Raw genomic sequence first — 21,011 nt, forward strand, 5'->3', positions numbered from 1 at the left:
TTTTTTAACTTTTAGAATTATATTTATATAATAGATTTTATGAAATTTCTTGTTTATGAGCTTCTGGTCAAAAGTTCCATTACACAGAATTCTCAAAATTGAGATTTTTTTGTTATAGGTTTTTCAAAAGTATGATGCACAAGATTTTCACTATTACATCTGAATCAATAACAATGTCTTTTCCACAGCTGCATAACACTTCACTTCCAATAGTTTAATTGCAACTCATTCCATAGTCTTTTCCTAATCTGCAACCACAACTTTGACTAATTCTTTTACAAACCATTTTACCAACCCACGCCATCAAGGTTATGGTTCTGAAAGAGTTACAGAATATATTGTAGTAACTGTTGTAGTTGCAGAATGGATTGTAAATTGACTTGTAGTTAAATTTTTGTTCATAAAACACGTTGCAAAATGATTTGCTGATGATACTGCAGCTGTGAAATAGGTTGCAGTAAAAACATCTGTTATGGAATGAATTGCACAAACTAGTCAGAAATGTTTTCAGACTCACAGTGATGTTCAAACTGTTTGACAAGTCTATCTTCAGATAAAACTTCTTCCAGCAAAAGAAAAAAGCAAATCAAACATTTTTGGATCTACCCAATTCCAGCTTCAGTTTAAAGAGTTTGTTTTGAATTGGAATGTGTAGAAAAGAACACATGTGCAGGTTCAAATTTTGAAAAGGCCAATGGAAGACAATGCATGTGTGTTCTTTTCTATACATTCCAATTTGAAAGAAACTCTAAACCTGAAGCTTGAATCAGGTAGATTCCAAAAATGTTTGTGATTTGCTCTGTATTCTGTCTTTTTTTTTTTTTGCTGGAAGTTGAAGAGGTTTTGCTGTTATCTGAAGATGTTAGAAATATACAATGTTGATGAAGTACTTTTATGACAAGTCTATCCACAAATATATGAAAACGTATGTAAATGGCTTCACCAGAAAAAAATTGTTTTTAAAAATCATTTGCCATGCAATTCATCTGATGATTTAGTGCCATTACAAGAGTAAAGATGCCATACATGCACTAATACAATCACACATAAAATACAATACTAAAGTATGGTGTAACTGGCACTTCACTCTAAGATATCTTAATATTTACAGCAGTTAAAAGAATAAAGTATTTTTTATGAAAAATGGTTTCTTCTGTTGAAAGAGTTTAAATTATACACTTTGAGAACCTGTAACAAAAAAAACTCAATTTTTGAGTTGTTTGCTCATTGCAACTTTTGAATAGGATCTCATAAACTACATATTTTATTTTCAGCCAGTTTCTTGTAAACCCATTTTCCATAAGAAAGATGTAGGATCTTTTGTCCATTAATTCCAATTGACTTCTAATAATTTATTGATTCTTTGATAAATCAACTAACCCTTCAAGAACACTAGGATGGGAACATCTTGTACTATATCAATTACTTCATTTTTAATCCCAAAAAACTGTATATAATAGATTTTATAAAATAATAAAAATAACTTACATGTGTTGCATCAGAAATTGCATCCAATTCAATAATGCAACCTGGATGTGCAGCAGACTGAAGGCTAACAATTTTAAATGTATCATGTAAACTTAATTGTCTATAACCTAATTCTGATGAAGTGCTACTAGACATACTCATATCCTGAAAATAAAATGCATTAATATATTAATATATAAGATTAACAAATAAAAATTCATACATTTAAATGTATTTAATAATAATAATAATAATTGAAATATAAAGTATTTAACATATATATAACTTATCTATAGAATTAATGCAATAAATTATTGTATCAGAAAGATCATCATCAGTATTTGCTTCAATACATAAAAGGTTTCACTGAAAAGTCAGTATTAAACAAATGTACTTTTTAATAAGGAAATAATTTTCAATTGAAAACTACACAGAATATTCACAGACAAAGTTACTTGAATGAAACATATCACATCAAAAGAGCATATCCTGAAATTTCTGATTAAAATCCACTTTTCAATAAAATATATTATATTCTATTGCAAAGTAATCAATTATATAAGGTGTCCCAAAAGTCTTTTTCAAAATAAAAAAAATAAAAAATCAATATTAAAATAATGTATTAGTTTAATATAAAAAGAAAAAATTTTGTAATAAAGTACAGTCCCTGGGAATTTATTTCTTAAAGATAATATCATCTAAATGTGTTCTATTATTTTGCTGGCACACTTCTACACGGTAGGCAAAATTTCTGAGAACTGCTCAGCACATGTTTTCTGTGATCGCTGCCATTTCTTCTTGGATATTTTGTTTCAATTGATCCAGAGAGGTAGGATTGTTGCTGTATACCTTTGATTTAAGGCCATTAAGGTGAAAATGTGCCTCACCCAAGAATAAAATGTTGTTGAAGGATGTAAACCATTTGGTTAGTGAAGTTAAGCCTCAGCACCATCAGTCGGCTTTAATTCTTGAACCATCTGTATCTTGTAGGGGTGGAAACACAAGTCTTTACGCATTATGTGATGTAGGGACCTTTTAAGAAGATTAAAGACACTTGCCTTTTTGAGAATAGAGAGAGCTGGAATCGCTCTAACTGATTGGCATATGCTCTCCACATATTCCTTGCTTGTTGATGACCTTGGTCGCCCCATCCAAAGTTTGCTCATCATCAAACCAATCTCTTCAAATTTCTGTACCCATGTTTCGACGAGTCAAGTACTCGGTGCTTCATTTATGTGATGCAATCGATGAAGATTACAAAATTTTCACCGTGTTATAATGGCAGAAATATTGTTTTTGTAAAGCACACGCACACAGCGCACACGCTTCGTTCCTGTGAAATGCTCCATAGCAACTAAATTCCCAAGGACAAGGCTAGCGATTGGCATACCTCCCATGCCCCTACTGTTAGTTGTGTTCACACAGTTGATAAAACAAATTGAAAAAGACTTTTGGGACCCCCTATATTATATTTAAATTTTTATAACATATTCAAATTAGTTAACAAAATACTTTAAATTTAAAATAATATATGAAATTTTATTGCTGATATCACTAACAAATAGAATATGAAATTATTATTAAAATTTTGCTAATTACATAAAATGTAAAAATTAATCATATTTGTAACATACAAATTCAGTTTTTTTTCTTTTGGCAGATGACATTTCAGCTAATAAAGTTCTAGCATCAATAACAGCTTGATAAACTCTTAACTGATGGCCATCTGATGCTACAAAACAGGCACTTGGAGAATTAGAAATTCCACCTAATGTTGTACTGTAAAAAAAAATAAAGTAAAATCAATAAAATTTTGACATAAAATTTTTAAAATATTGAATAATTTACAATATTTTAAATATTTATATATAATTATTTGAGTAATATAGATAACCTTAAATTTTAATTATTCCAAAAAGATAAATTCTTGTTCAATTTACCTGCTTATCAATTAGATTGAAAACATTTAAATTATGTATATTTAAACTTAACTTTTAATATCCATCATTAATAATTTCCAATTGTATTCAACATTATGGTATCAATTCATTATTAACAATTAACAGAAATGTAAAACATTATTCTTCAAAATTTTAAAATAGACAAAATCAAACACTTGGCTGAAATTGATATATAACTAATAGGAGATTTTTCTATTTTTAATTATTTCACATTTTTAATCAATTCATTACATTCTGCCTTTGGTTTTTTTTCCAGTTATATTTTACTGAAAAAATATTCATTCATAATTCCTAATTATCATCTTAATTCATTCATAATTCCTAAGAATTAATCTTCATTTCTTCATATATTTTAAACAATTTTTATCAAACTTTCATCTTTAATTTATTAGATGATGTAATTAATGATAACTCTTCAACTACAGTCAGATCTAAACTTGTGGTTATAATTACAAACTTCATATTAATTTTTTAAAAATTTATAGCTATGTTCCTTATCTTATGCCAAAATATTTTTCAGCTTATTTATTAATCAGTACTATTACTGATTTAAATACTACTTTTCATTCCAGATTTTTAACTTCCACATACCCTTAAAGTAAACATTTGGTTATTTATTGAGGACTATATAGGCTACAATTGATGTGCTTTGATACCATTTTTATATCTTTTTTGCTAATTTTTGATTATTACAAATTAGAAGTTCCTTTTTGGATAATGGCTTTTCATGCTCTTACTGATTCCTTAAGGCTCTCTCTCAATTTTAAAGTACATGATTTAATAAATAAAATGTTTATTTGTTGGAATCATTTTGTTTACTAGATAAAATTACTTATTTTGACAAATTACAACATGTCATATTTTGAGAATTTAAGGATTTTGGGCAATACACATTAAAAAATCAATTTAAAGAAGTATTTTATTATAACTGTTTTATTAGTGCCATACTGTAATAAAATTATAATTAAAGTTATTAGCATTGAAATAAATAAAATTAGTGATGTTCAAAAATATTAAAATTAAAATATTCAGTAATACCATTTAACAATTTTTATATATTTAAAATTATAAAGTGTGTTAAGTCCCCCCAATCACAAAATTCTTAAAAATTAAAATTTGAATTCATAATACAATCAAATTTAAAAAATAAATAACATGATCGCACAAACCTAGGAAGTAAGGTAGGAATCCATGCCACATTAGCAAAAGCAGATATTTTAGGAGAATTAAGTCTAGCCAATTCAGTGATTCCACCAGATTTTGAGAGAGGACCCACTGCATCTACTTTCCATAAAATTAATTCACTACAGAAACCACTTGGCAATGAGCTGCTGAAACAACAGGAACCTGCTGGTTGATTTTCAGAAGAAATTGGTATAGAACTTTGTCCAGGTAGATTATGATGTGAAGTAGTTAAAAGTAAAGGCAAAACAGGATGGCAGGTGATATCATTAATTCGAAAGCGATGCCCACAAACTCTAGCTGCATGACTAATTGTCAATACCTAAGAAAATAAATGTAGATATTAATATATATATATATTTATTTAAAATCTAAATAAAAACTTTTAAATATTTTATTTAAACTTCAACAACATTGATATAACCATACCACATGATGAAAAATGTTAATATCTATAGCAATTGCCAGAATGAATAAATTACAACTGATCGAAAATACTGTTTGAGAGTATTAAAATATTTTATCCACTTAACAAATGAAAACTGAAAATTCAAAAATAAAGTTTTTTGAAGAATTACAACAAGAATCTTGAATTAAAGGAAAAACTAATCATCAAAATGATGAGACTCTCACATTTCAATCTATGTTCTTTCATTTTTATAATCAACAATATCATTCTTTTTCTAGCCTGAAATTTTATCTTTATTTTTTAATATTTAAGCTATTTAACTTTCATTTAAATTATTTAAAGTGTTTTTATATTTATTAATAATAATAATAATAATTAATAAATTACTATTATTGTTATTCTATATTTTATAAAAAAAAGAAAACCATTATAACACATTTATTTTATATATTTTAGCATATTTTGATAATTTCATCACATGTATTTCAATAATTTTATATGTAAAAACTCTGATATTACTTATTGTACATTTTACATACCTGAGTAAAACTTGAATTTTCTCCAAATGTTAAATGCCATAAATTAAAACTACCATTATTATGTTTAGAAATCATACAAACAGTAGGTGTTGGTTGATTTTGAACAATTGAAACAGATGAAGATTTTACAATATCTTTTGAATCCATTTCAAAATCATTGCTTTCTTCATGTAATGTATGTTCAACAGAATTTGACTTTTCTGTATCTTTTGCACTTGAAGTTTTTGTAGGGCATAAATTTAATTTACAATGAGGAAGATAAATATGAATTTGATGTGACATAGTTGCTGCATCAAATAATGGTATAACATTTACTTTACGAAGAGAAAAATTAACTTGAGCTTGTCTAAAAGTTCCAGCGTTATATTCATCTAAATAATATACAAACCTATAAAAAAAATTTGTAAATTTAAATTAAATTTAAAGATATAAGAAAAATGAGAAAAGATGAAGTAATTTTAAAAAAATAATAATAATATTCTAAATATACAAAGCAATAGTAATATAAATTTAAAATTTAAAACAAATATATAAAGAATTATTTTATACCTGTCTACCAGAGGAAAAAAATAAAATAAAATCACTATTAATAAATTATGAAGTTAGGCAAAATACAAAATGACAAAAAAATAATGACATAACAAACAAAGTTACTTAGTGTTTCCTTAAAAACATTATAAATACTTATATGTTACTATTAAAGGTATTTAAGCTAGAATACAGCTTAAAAACCTTTTTAAATGTATTTTCTACAAAAATTTCTAAAATAAATGCAACAGGAGAAAACATAAAAAATGTTATTACAGCATCAGAATATTATAGAAAATAATTCTATTAAATGAATACCTATGACACACATTTTAAATTAATTTTAAGATAATTGTATAATTTGTATTTTTAAAGCATTGACATGTTATAATTTCTTATATATGTTACAGTAAAAACCCATTTTAACTAGTTGAAACTAGTTTTTACTGGATGTCATTGTTATAACTAGAATTTACTGCTAGTCAAAAATGAATTTGAGTTAAAACTAGTTTTAACTAGACAAAACGGGTTTTAACAAAATGGCTTAGTAAAAACTGTCTCGATCAAGGTCATTCAGCTAACAAGTTCCTATAGTGTATGATGAATTTCGTATCGCTTTAACCCTTTTCCCCCCGACATCTTGTTTACGTTTATTTTGTGATCCCTCCTGAGGCAATATAGGTCAGTCAGGCAATATTATTTAAATTTATCATTATATCTATATGAAAAAAAATCACTTACATTTATTAATATCTTTAGTTTTAAATCCGATATTTTTCAATACATTTTATTAGAATAATTTATAAGAAAAAAATAATATATATCAGAAATGACACACAAACTTAATAATTTGTAACATTTTGTGAAAATTAACATTGTCTAGTTACATAGTTGTTTGCTGGCACTGAGCCAGAAAGATGTAGAATATTGTTTTGTACAATTCGATATAACACTTATGCATGCATATTTATTCGTTGTGAAATTATTGCACATTATATCAAACATTTGTTTGAAATCAAAATTTTATACTGCTATCAACTAATATAATGAATTATTACACTTTATTCACTTCATATCGAACGAGATTATATCTGTTGTTAATAAATTTTAGAAAAATCGATATTTACCAAAGTAACGATGAATCGGTACCCTCAAAGTTTTTCTTAAAAAGCCAGGGTACGATCAATCGGTGCCTTCGAGGACAAAGGGTTAATTAATGTTAATAACACAGATGTGTGACCAATATTTTCAATAAATATGGTATTAAATAATACAAATGTTTTAATCCCAATCATCACTTTATTTATTTCCCCCAAACATATTTATGTAGCTAAAATTAGTTTTAACTAATGTTAAAAGTTAAAACTAGTTTTATATAAAATCAAAACATGTACAGCAGTAAATTCTAGTTTTAACTAGACAAAACATGTTTTAACAATGACATCCATTAAAAACATGTTTTAACTAAAAACGGGTTTTTACTGTAACATTATTTATATATATATATAAGAAATTATAAATAAAATAACATTTAAAGAGATTTTGTCAAACAGACAGTGTTTAAGAAATAATTTTGCATAGCTCCATACTTTCAATCTAGCAATATTACAACTTCTTTCAAAGTTATCGCATTTATTTTTCACATTTAATATCCATTTTATTAAAGTATAAAAATTCTTCACATGTTCGGTTAATAAGTAGAATTAAATTAATTAATAAAATAAACAAATTAAATAATAGGCTAAAGTTACTATGCACTATTATGAATGAAAATGTTATAATGCATAAATGAAATTATAAGTTATGCCTTTTTTAAGAAAGATGTTTAAATTTCATTATTATTTTTACTTTTATATTGCTTGTGAATACATAATATTGCATGTGTGTATACATGACTAAAATTGTCCACATTGTTACATAAAGTAACAAATTTTTCATTTTGAAATTCCAAATCTTTGATAAGTTTTTTTTTTTTTGGTTTATATAAGTTGAAAAAATGCATTATATGCTGAAAACATGTCTATGTAAAAAATTTCTTCACTTCTAGACAGCTATCAATTAATTGTGTGTGTACACAATTAATAAAATTTTAATAATTTTACTATAACATACCAAACAAGTAGACTTCCATCAATTGGATGAATACTGAAAAGTATATCAGGATTTTGATGCCAATTTCTAATAAGCATATCAAATTTTCTTTCTAGTGTATCACCTGAAGGAAGCTGAAAAGACAATATATAATTAATTTAACATCTATAATAAATTATTTAAACAACAAAAACAAACACAAATTAAAATTAAAGTTCAAAAAAGTATATCTAACATTACTCAATGATGTCAATTTCCAAAACCAAAACAAAACTACTATAAAACTGGCATTCCTCTTGATGTTACATGTTTTGATTTCTACTTGTTAATATATAATTCAACAAAATTATTTAATTAAAATCTAGAAGTGAATCAATGAAATCATGTAATATAATTTATTAACAAGCTTAAAATAATCTTATCTTCACAATAAATACTGTAGTTCAAACATTTAATTTATATTAATATACATGTAATGATTATAAGATAATTAACATAAGTAAACAAATATCATGTTAATTAAAACCTAATGTTTCTATAACATTATCTGATGTTCTATAATGTTTATAGTTGAAAAAAGATCACTGAAATTATTCTTTTTGCTAAAAGTAAACTGAAGATAAAACTATTAGTTCGAAAAAATTGATTTTTACTAATGTACTAAAACTTGATTTAAAGATTTAAAAACTTTCATTATATACCAAGCAATTGACTTGATTCAAGAACTTCTATAAGAAAAATCAGCTGATCTTTTTAGTGAAAGTACATGAATATGGTAACAAAAATAATTTTAAATATTTCTATATAATGATACATGCAAATTAGTAGCTCCAATAATATGAGTACAGTGTATCAGCCATCCATAATTTACATCATGCATTATACATTCCAATTTGCAAATAATTAGAAACAAGGTTCTAATTTATAAAGAGTTAGAAATAATTTTTAATAATTTATTAATTAAATGCTAAGAATTAAGAATTGTGTTTTTGAAATTATTGACAGTATGACAAATTCTAGGAAATAATTTCAACTTGGTAAAATTTTTCACCTTAAACTTAGTACTTTTAGTTCTTCTAGTTGGTAACTATCTCAAAATGTACTAATGTAAGCAGTATTCCTATCTCTATCATTATTCTATATTAAAAAAATGTATAAACTTTTAAAAAACATCTTTAAAAATAGAATTTTGTTATTTCTAATAAATAAAAAAAATTGCATGTGTAATATCCTCTATAAGCCAAACTTTATGTGCCTGTGAGGTCTCTCTTGTCACTCAAAAAATCCAGTTACAACTGATCAAATATCTTTATTCAGAAAAACATGACACATGCATTTCAGATCAAGCAGAGAGACCTTGCAGGCATGTAGAGTTTGACTTATAGAGGATATTACACATTAATATTGCAGTTCCCCATAAAGAAGTTTTAAAAAATGCATGATTTCTTGTTTTCTTTCTTTGTTTATTTTATGTACTTAATACCTATTATTAATTGATTAATTAAATTAATGTATATTTGTATGCATGCAAGAACTCGAGATATTACTCTGTATTATAAAAACTTTAACAGATAAAGTATATGAAGTGTCTCCTAAAAAGCAATCCAGGCTAATAGCTCAGAAAGAACTGCCGGATTGATGTAAACAATGCTTGCTTTCATACATTATCAAGCTTGAACTATTCATTGGTACTGGTACATCAGTGAATTTCCCCTACCCCCAAAAAAGAGGGATAATTATCTCAGCTCCTATTACAAATATAACAACAATTCCAATTGTAAAATTATAAAGCAGGCCAAAATCAGTATATTCCACATTTTTTTCAAGTAAAAAAAAAAAAGGTTAAAGAAGGCATATCATGTACTTTCAAAAATTTGAAAGACTATGTAAGTTCAGCTTTCCTGTAGTGCTGAGCTGCTTTGAATGTGTTTGCTTCTCAAACTTTAAATAGTTTATCATAAATACAGCTGAAGAATACATTTTGGTTCCAGTAAGATCTCGCATCACAGGACAAACAGGTGACAAAAAGGTGGCTAAAATTTTGAACTTAGCATTTTATTGTACCCAGAGGGATTAAAACATTTGAAAAAAATTTTTTCCAGATCTTAAATGTACAGTACATCTAAACAAAAAAGCCACTTATCATGTTCTACATTTGAATACACAAATGCTTCCATTTAGCTGTACAGTGAAACCTTGGTTTTCATTGACTTCAGTTATCGTCGGTTTCGGTTTTCATCGATTTTTTTTGTGAAAAATTTGTCTCGGTTTTCGTCGGTTGTCTCGGATTTCGTCGGTGTGCCCACGCGACCTCACTGAAATCAGAGGGTGACTCATGTTTTCCTCTGCAGTAAGGCGTAATTTCTTGTTGTGCAAGCATTAACCCACACGTCTAGCGAAACAATTCGATTGCTTTCATTTCCTGTTTGTTGTGGTGGCTCGTGTCTTGTTAGGACTGATCGAATCTGGAGCAATAGTGATCGTTCCGTACAATCCGTTGGATTTGAATGAGAAGCGGACTTGACAGAGAGCTACAGACAAGCAGAGATGCTGATTGGAGGACCGCCGGCCACCGGCGCAGATGTGTCAGGACAGTTTAGGCAGGAAAATGGAAGCGGCTTTCGTCTGGTTAAAGAGAAGGCATTGTCTCGCCAACAACAGGGCACGATTCTCGAAACTGTTAGTGCATCGTAAGGTGTTTTTTTAACGAAATTATATGTGATACGAACAATTAGCAATCATAGGCACTTTGGTTCGGTCACAATTTTTTGCACATCAAATTTAGTAACTTGACTCTGTTAGCTCCATCATGGGACCGAAGAAAGTTTCCAGAGCCAGCAGGCCTTTGAAGAAGGCGAGGAACACAATTGAATTGAAAAAGGAAATCATAGAAAAATATGAGAGCAGCATTAAGATTGCTGAAATCAGCCGCATGTACGAGAAGTCTCCATCCACAATAAGTTCCATTATGTCAAAAAAGGAAGCGATAAAGAAGGCTAATGTAGCGGAAGGAGTAAATGTACTAATGAAACAGAGATCTCAAACAATTGAAAATGTTGAACAGTTATTATTAATTTGGATCAAACAAAAACAGTTAGATGGCGATTCTGTTTCGGAGACAATGTCGAATAGCATTTAACAATAATTTTGATCATTCATTCTAACACTCCTCGCCGTCTTTCATACGCAAAGAAGAGTCTTCAGAAAAATAAATACCATGTTAAATGTTCATTTATTTATCCTATTAGTCTTATATATTCATTTTATGTTCATTTCTTATTGTTTTTAGTATTAAACACCAAATTCATTCTGTAAAAAATGTGTTTTTGGTGCATATTTTAGAGTCTCTAGAACGAATTAATCGGATTTACATTGATTCCTATGGAAAAATTTGTCTTGGTTTTCGTCAATTATTTTCAGACGAATTATTGACAAAAACCAAAGTATCACTATACCTTCAAGAAATCCCTCAAACCTGTCTCCATTAACTACAACACATGTATTCATTTAATTGTTGAGTTAAAAACTGAAGAATTGCATATAGAGTTAGCATTTGACAGGCCTCCACAGTTCACAGCATGACCAGTAGATGCTCCACATCTGCAGCATCTACTGGTGCTATGTCATACAATCTTTTATATAACTCCAAAAAATCCATAGGAGTAAGATCAGTGGATCATGGAGGCTTACAGTAGACAATGTAGGCTAATCCATTGTTCTCCGAAGTGGTCACCGAACTTCTCTAGCAGCATACAGTGGTGCACCATCATACTGAAACCAAAGATGATGACATTAGCATAGGGTGAGGTTATATAGCCATCCATCAATTACAGTTTGAAAGAAATGCAGATACCTCCCTCCGGTAAGTGGCTCTCAAAAGAAAACATGGCCAATGAGATGATCGTTTCAAATTCCACATGACACATTTAGGGAAAAATTAATTTGATGTGTTCCTTGAAAGCCAGATTTCTCAAACTTGTAGAAGACTGAAGCTGGTGTTTGACCTAGTCACATAAATGCTAGAAGGGTGACAAATCTGGAGATCAGGCAATCCAAAAAATTGTGGCAACATAATGGAGAGATTTTTGAAGAATGAAAACAGCCAAGAACTACCTTGTTGGAAAAAAGGCTGTTTGCAGCTCTGCCATTAAAAGCAACAGGTTGTGCAGGATTTCCTAAACATACCATTATTCCCTTAATTTTCTTTATACCACTACTAGGAGTACTACTTATCTCTTGTATACTTGTATCTACTAAGGATGACCAACTGTCATAGGAGATGACTCCCCAGATTAGTATATCAACAATAAGGCAATGTGCCAGTCAATAAATAAAGGTGAAATTGGAGCACTCACAGGGCTGGATCATCATATAGACAAATGAGACAAATGTCTAGGGTCCCGGTTTTTTGAAGGGCCCAGTCAAACTGTCTATTTTGAAAAGACTCGTAAATAAGATAGTTTACTTTTCTGTTGGACAACTGTATATAATAAACAAATAAACAAAAATATATTGCTTTTTATATGGTTATTGTGAATTCTAAAATCTAAAGAAAATGTGTTCTTATATTTCTTCTTGTGGGAGGAGGGGCCTGGTAAGAAGAAAATGTCTTGGGTCCCAAAGTGGGTTAATCCGGCCATGAGCACTCACCAGTGGTCCTTCACGCACACTAACATAATAGTCATCCATTCCAAAACAGAACTGAGATTCATTGCTAAAAATAATATGCTGCTAGTCCACAGCAGTTCATGTTTCTCTATCACCACTATAAACAAAACTAATAATGTTAGGGCACTAATGATAAGATGTGTAGCAGTTACCATGCATACAAATTTGTATCTGCTAGTCAACTGCCAATGGTACAGAAAGAAACAGGATTTTGTATCAATACTTCCATCTATCTCCAGATAGCAGACAAAAAACACCATTGCAACTGCTTGTGCTTGTCTCATAATCAGATGATCATCTTTCCTAGTAGTATGTCTGGTGCATCCAGACCCTGTCTACCATGTGCATCCTCAGTATCCACTGCCTCCAACATCTCTTCCTAGTTAGATGAGAACAGTCCAGATGGCAACCAGTATGGCAAAATGGCAATGCTGTTTCCTTTAGTCCGATGATGCAGCATTTCTCCATCTGTCAGATGTGCATAATGCCTTCAACTGTGTCATATATGTCTGTACGGTATTTAAAGATCTTTAAACAAATGCCTGGCATTTAAAGATCTTTAAACAAAAATACACAGAAAATTCCAAATAAAGTGAGCCTCTGCAACTGATTAGCCTTTTATAGAATAGTGAAGTAACAATCATAAGGTAATCTGATGACATTATGCGGCATGCAATTACACCAAAACTGTATTAATTTCCATACCTATCTAAGACATAGCTGTATGCTGAGCTTTGTAGTAATTAGACTATTTTGTATTGGTGCATACTAGTTGCATACAACCACTTTTTTATATATATATATATATCAATTTTTAAATTTATTTAAAACCAGGCAACCTGTCAAATTATGGTTATTTAGCAACTTCAATTGGTTATGATTAGACTAAGTTAATAAATCAAGAATCATGTTATGACCAAGTTAAAAAACACAAGTAAATATTTCAACATGAAGCAAAATTAGAAACTTTTTTACATTTTTACTGAGGCATAATAATTTCAATAATTTAAGATTCATTAAATCAAAAAATACTATAAATTATTGAAAAATACTAAAAACTAAAAAGTTACATAAAAAATACAAATCTACCTGGGTATTAGATTGAGTAGCATCAGTTGCAAGTGAAGCTGATGATGATCCTCCAGAGCCACTTTGTTTACTAATGTCATCATCAAAACTTTCTTGGCAGTCTAATTTTGAACTCTTCAATTTATTTTTATTGTTTTTATAATAAATATGTTTAACATCTAAAAACGAATTTTTAAACTTTCTTACAAACATGTATTTAAAATTAATAAAAATAAATTATAATTATTCAAATTTAATATCTAATTTTAGAGATATTATATTAAGAACTATTTCAATAATAATATGATTTCAATAATCTCTTACATTCTGTGATAATTTTTAAACTACTAAAGCATTGTTAGTGCCTATTTTGAATAGTACCCTTTAAACTTTTTAAATTTTCACCTATCTGTAATATGTATCAAACAACTTTGAGTATTCTCTCTGTAAGGTTTCTACTTTTATTTTCCTATTACTGCTTTTTTAATCTGCTATTACTATTTGATTAACAATGTCTCCTCTTATAAACTGAACAGTTTTTTTACATTCTTTACCATTCTTTTATACTATAATCTGATAGCATTTTGTATTGTACTTTTATTTTATTTATGTTCAACAGTTTATTAATATACCGCATTTACTCGCATATAAGACGAGGTTTTTAATCATTTATTACAGCTTCAAATTCCTAGGTCGTCCTAAATGCACGAGCAAAAGATTCTTTGCATTTTTGCAAATAATTTTTGTGAATTGTGTATTCACATTTTTTACTGGATGCCAAATTTTTTTTTCTTTGTATTTAAAAACATAAGTATTTTATCTGTGTTTTTTGAATCCTTCTTGTATATTGTCAGGAGTAAAGATAAATAGCAATGGGAAAAAGCAAAGCTTTTGAATTGACTTCCAATTGAAATTCCAAAATCACACGGGAGCCCGATATAAGTTTTAATCCATTCCCACGTGAAAACAGATGATTATTCAGAAATCAGAATTCAGAGAAACTCATAAGTGTAATCAACAGAGAGTGGATTCTCAACTGTTAAGAATTGGCAAAAAAAATTCCCGATTGTCCAGCTTTACATGAACAAATTATGTTGTCGATTTTACAAGATTTTTCCTTAAAATTTAAAATGCTAGTAATTTTTGTGGGACAATGTGTGCATTTATGTTTATTTGGTATTTTACTTGTGATTAAATGAAATAAAATTAGAACTGTATTAATAAAACTAATTTCTTTATTTTGATCTTTAAAGTTGCACCTCGTCCTATATGTGCAGTTGTCTTATATGCAAATAAATACAGTACAGTGGAACCTCGCTTAACGAGCATAATTCATTCTGGAGTCTTACTGTCTTACTCATAATGCGAAACACTTGTTAAGTGAAACAATTTTTCCCATAGAAATTAATGTGAAATACAATAATGCATTCCATGCCGAAAAAACGCTCAAATGTTTTATGTATAACGTTTATTCAAAAAAAAAAAAAGTACAATATACACTGTTAAGGAGCATGAATCATCATCATCTTTTCTTCTAGCATGGAATGAACCATCCTGGAATGAGAATTCGATTTGTAGAAACAAAAAAAATCACAGCTAATATGTTTGATAAACACTCCAAATGATATGCCAAATTCTTGGGTTATGTGAAGGCTATAATTAAATATTACAAATTAATTAATTTGACTAGAGGTAGGCAGTTATGTTTCCATCTCGTATTAAATTTAATAATTATAAATAGTTAATTTTTAATTCAGACATTTCTAAAGTTTAATTTGGAATCGGTCATTAAATTTAATGACCCAAAAATTTGGTATATCGTTTGGTGTGTTTATTATATAACGGGCTATGGTTGTTGATGTTTATAAGTAGTATGTGTGAACACAAGTTTGGAAAAATATGTGATTGCAAGCGACACTAAGATGCTAGCGGAACGAGTGCTAAACGCAGACTGACAAAGCATGCCGCATGCGCACAATTCAAGACTTTCCCTCTCCTCATCACTCGTTACGCGAAATATCACTCATTAAGCAAGGCAAATTTTTGCAATTTGTTTCGCTCGTTATGTGAAATACTCATTGTGCGAGGTGCTCGTTAAGCGAGGTTCCACTGTATATTAATATACTGTATATATATAATATATAATTTTTAAAATATTGTTCTAGTCTAGATCTTGTTTAATTGGATTTTGTTCAATACTCTTTTATTTGAAGAAAGATTAATATTTGCTAAAATAAAATAAGATTAAATTTTTAGAGAAAAAAAATTAAGAAATTACTATAAAACACATCTGAATTTTAGATTTAAAGAAAATACTTAGAAATATAAGCTCAGACCAAAATTTTCTTGTATAAACATTGACTGATAATTAGATACAGATGAATTATCCACATCTTTTATAAAATAATAATTATCAGTATAGTTCTTATATAACTTTGTTTCTGTTTCTGTCATCAAGAGTGTAATTAAACTAACATCAAAACAACATTCTGACATATATAGTTAGATACTATTACTGTATGATTAATATAATTTAGAATTATTCAGTGAATATAACACTTTAAACATCTGTATTTTAAATTTGAGTTATTTAATTCCCAAAACTTTAATGATTTTTTTTTAGTTACTTAGAAGTATGAGGAAGCTTGAGTTGTTTCAAATTAAAAAACTGGCTTATTAATTTAAAATATTTATTAAAAATTTATAATACCAATAAAAATGTTTTTTCTTTAAACCAAGTACATTTTATGTTAATTAAATAACTTCCTTTAATTATTAATGTTTGTAAAGTTATTAATTAATTATATAGCTTTCTTATTTATGCTATATTTAAATTTTTAGAATATTGATAATGTTTTATTTAAATGTTATGATGACTACTTCAATAATATTTATAATTTTAAATTATTCTGATAGATGATGAAGCTGAGCATGTATAGTCAAAAACACTGAAACCTAGTTTTGTACTTAATGTAAAAATAAATTGTTGTTATAGAAAATACAAAGTGATATCAAAAAGAAATCAGATTAGGTATATAGAAATTTTAATTTTAACTAATTTAAATCTGGCTGCCATCCCTTTCAAAGTAGTCCCCTTTGCATTTATATAGCAATTCCACCACTCCTGCCAAACTTCAAACACTCTTTGAAAGTTAGTTTCAAAAATTCCAAAGTACCTGACACAATTCAGACTAAATCTCATCAACTGTATCAAAATGACATTCCTTGAACTTCAATTTAATTCTGGAGAACTAAAAGAAATCACAAGAGGCTAATTCAGGGAGAAAGAGGATGGAAAAGACCGAGGTGTTTTTTTTCATCAAATGTTTTAATTTTGAAGGCTGTGCGCACAGAAGCATTGTCTTGATGGAGCCAGTTCAATTATGCTACAGTTCTGGGCTTTTGCAACAAAAATTCTCATACAATTGAATCAAACAATCAGAGTCTGAATTCACTAAGGGATGAGAAACAATTTCTGATACATAATCCCCTTATGATAAAAAAAAATTGAGATACTCTTTGTCATGTTCCTGATTTGCCTTTATTTCTTAGGTCTCTGAAACTGTAGTCTTGCCCAGGCTTAGTTGGCATAGGCTTCCTAAAGCATTTCAAAGATCTCTCTGGCAATTTTCAAAGTTTAATACAAAATTTAACATATACACTTTGCTCAAATTAACAGGTTCATTCTCAAATCACAGTCTGACACTAACACAATGTTACAAAATAGCATAACAAGTATTCCAGTTTAAAAAACTCAATCCAGTTGGCAGACTAACAGTGAAATGTATAAAGCAGAGATCCTTGGTGACAAAAAGACTATACTTCAAACAACTGCTGAACAATGGAAACAGCCAGATTTCTTTTTTTTTATCAAACCTTGTATTATATACAAATCAATAAAAGTCATGACAAAGTAATATGAAAGTGTTGCATTAATCAAAACATAGCATACCTAACATAATAACAAACTTGGTAAGTTGCTCTGTTTGATTGAGTAAATGTATAAGAAAGTCTTTCTATAAGATCCAAATATGTTATTTAATTTTATACATTACATTTTATAGACAAACTTTAAGAGATAATGCATAGAAATAATATTTTTATGATATTACTTGATAAATAAACAAACTAATTTGTAAACATTGGTTTTTATGTAAATAATTGATAGCATAAAATTTAGCAATTAATAATATCTGTTAACTAAATTAAATTGAAATCTGTTAAAATATTTTTTAGATACCTGAAAATATATTTGTTAAATTAATATCGTTATTCATATTTTCAATATGATTGTTTACATCAAGTTTCCACAAATTAAATATAAAACAAAACACAAAAACACATTAGAATGGAATGTAAAAGTCAGATATTTAGCAATAAAATATGTTTTGAAACCAAAATGTCACTAAACTTTGGCTTCTACATCCCATTTGAGCATATTTTTGGTTTGTTTTTTATAATTGTAGAGTTGATATTTAATGGAAAATTAAATAAATATTGTGTATCAACAATTTTTCCTTACTATCTGGAAATGTTTCTGCATCTGAATGGCCATTATCTGCTATATCCACATCACCATTTAAAACTTTTTGGCTAATTTCTTGTATTAACTGTTCTGCTGCTACAGTGAAAGTCATCTCTTTATTATTTAACCAATGTAATACAAAATTTGGCTCAGTATTGTTGCTAACTCCAAGCATCGTTGGAACTAAAGGAATGTCTAAAAAATAAAATATGATGATTAACAAGTATCTACAATAACATTCCTTTTTTCTGTTTCACTTAACACTAAATTTCAAAAATTCATATATTAATTTTAATATTTTAACACATTAAAAATAAATTTATTTACCTGTTTCAGCATTAATGCTTGCTGCTAAATGAAAATGTACACCAGGAGTAATATTGGAACCATGTAATCCAAAACTATGAAAATCATGAACACTGTATGTACTAGGAAGAGTAGGTATAGTTTCATGTTTATCTTCAGTAAACTGAGATGCTTGCCTTCGTTTATATTGACTGAAAGATCTTTTTAAAATTTAAACAAATTAGTTGATTGAACCAAATAAAGAAAAATTTTTTAACTGATTAAATATAGAAAAAAAATAAAAAAAGTTTTTGTTAAAAAAATCTTTTTAAAAACAAAATAATAATAATAATTAAATAAGTAAAAAAGAACTAATATAATAAAAAGAAAAAAATTGTTTTTATAAAATATATCACAAGAAAATCTTTGAGTAAGGAAGAAGTAAAGGAAGTATCTCCTTAATTGTCAATAGTGTAATGAGTCCTATATGCATCTAATAAATATTGTCTCTGTGAGAACGGGGAGGTAGGCGGAAGCCATGTCTCCCCTTCTTCGTCTCACTTGTCAGGATAGCTGTTACGTTGCCGGCGCGTTACGCGAGTGGATAGGAGGTGAGATGGGGTCGACGATAAGGTGAAGCGATATTCGAGACACAGAGGAGACCATTTAACAATAAAACAAGATTTATTAAAATTAACAAAAGACACCAATACAAAATCTGACTTAATTCCCTAAGTCGCGTAGGGTTTGAGAGAGAGAGCTTACAGGTTCGGTTCATACCTCATTAGTAGTTCCTTTTATCGTTAGCACCTTGATATCCTCTATGTGGAGAGTAGTATCCGAAATTGGCACAGTTTATAAGGTCGCGACTTAGCGCGGAGACGTTAGGACAGTAGGTCCGAGCGGTGACGACAAGCGATGGCGTTTGTCCGGCAGATGATATGAGACTCCCCAGAGGGGGGGGGAAAGGAGTGTCTTTTATAAGTTTAGCCTGGGAAATTAGGTCACGTGATCGTAGGTGGATGACGATTTGTGTCATAGGTATTCCCGGGATTCAAAATATATGACGAGTTCGGACGTTAACTATAAACTTAGGTTGCAAGATGATCTGGAACCCATATAAGAACAAAGGATTGTTGACAGTTATATGGCCGGGGACGCATATTTTCTCGTCCAGGACCGTTGTAGACAGGATGTTTATATCTAAGACCATTTTTAGGCAAGATTTTTTAAATAGAAAAATTTCTACTTTAATAAAGGGAACGATTATTAAAAAGTGTTACGTTTTTACAAATTTATGTTCAGGGAAATTTCCGAATCTCACATCTCTATTATAAAATATTTTGTAAAATTTTAATATATTAGCTCTGTGTAAAACTTTAGACAGTTGTAATGTATTTGTAAACTTAAACTACTCAACTAATCTGAATCATCTGATTGAAATTATCTTTCGTTTAGAACAACATAAATTGAAAGATTAAAAAGCATTCCTTAAATAAAATAATTTAGTTCCCTATAGCTGAATCTATCATATTAAATGATTAATTAAATAACTAGTTATAATTATGTATAACTTTAAAATTTTATTTAATTCAAGATCCTAAAAAATTCTAATTTATTTATATAACTGTTATATTAAATGAATATCAATACAATATAATGCCAAAAATTATATATTTACATATATTATAATTTTTCGGTGAATTAAGAAAATGAATAAATATTCACATTTTACTTACTTAATATGTTTTAGCTGCTGCATAATGCCTCTGCGATGCCTATGTGATTGGCGTTTTGAGTTATTAGCAGTAACAGTTTCAGTATGCTGAATATCAGTTTTACTTTCTTCTGTAAGAAGAGTTTGAACCCATAATCTACATGTATTATCTCGACATGATGTAATTAGCATATTAGCAACACTTTCCCTAAAATAATAAATTTTAAAATTAATTATATATTTGTACTTTTTTAATATAAGTAATATTATTCAATTTTTTTCTAGAAAAATTTCAGTCAACAAACAATTTTTACTGTTTATCTATTATAAATGTTTATATACAGGGTGTAGACAAAAACATTACACCAGGCTACATCTCATTTCTGTTACATATTAGCTAAATAAAATGTACAAGAGTATATAGGTAGTGAGCTATTCAATGGCATAGCCCCCATGCACCCACAAATCCCCTTCTCATAGGGCCACATCCAACTTTGGCACCTATAAAAGATAGTGGCACAGTTTAAATTATAAAGTCATAAAGCATCTCAAAATTAACACAAAATGCTGT

At 28.5% G+C, this 21,011-nt stretch overlaps 1 protein-coding gene across 2 annotated transcripts in view; it reads right to left on the reverse strand.

The window, feature by feature from the left end:
- The window catches only part of Rbcn-3A (Rabconnectin-3A), a 161,001-nt gene that overhangs the window by 101,926 nt on the left and 38,064 nt on the right, over positions 1-21,011 (reverse strand). For both annotated transcript variants that reach the window (XM_067288460.1, XM_067288459.1), the window contains exons 9-17: positions 20,463-20,648; positions 18,766-18,944; positions 18,436-18,633; positions 13,935-14,092; positions 8,199-8,311; positions 5,559-5,946; positions 4,598-4,932; positions 3,102-3,246; positions 1,489-1,632 (exon numbers count right to left, since the gene is read on the reverse strand). In XM_067288460.1, the coding sequence (XP_067144561.1) occupies positions 1,489-1,632; positions 3,102-3,246; positions 4,598-4,932; positions 5,559-5,946; positions 8,199-8,311; positions 13,935-14,092; positions 18,436-18,633; positions 18,766-18,944; positions 20,463-20,648 (1,846 nt within the window). The remainder of the gene's footprint in view (positions 1-1,488; positions 1,633-3,101; positions 3,247-4,597; positions 4,933-5,558; positions 5,947-8,198; positions 8,312-13,934; positions 14,093-18,435; positions 18,634-18,765; positions 18,945-20,462; positions 20,649-21,011) is intronic.

Source organism: Centruroides vittatus, unplaced genomic scaffold (genome assembly GCF_030686945.1).
Source record: "Centruroides vittatus isolate TY-2023 unplaced genomic scaffold, ASM3068694v2 scaffold_861, whole genome shotgun sequence".
Lineage (NCBI taxonomy): Eukaryota > Metazoa > Arthropoda > Arachnida > Scorpiones > Buthidae > Centruroides > Centruroides vittatus.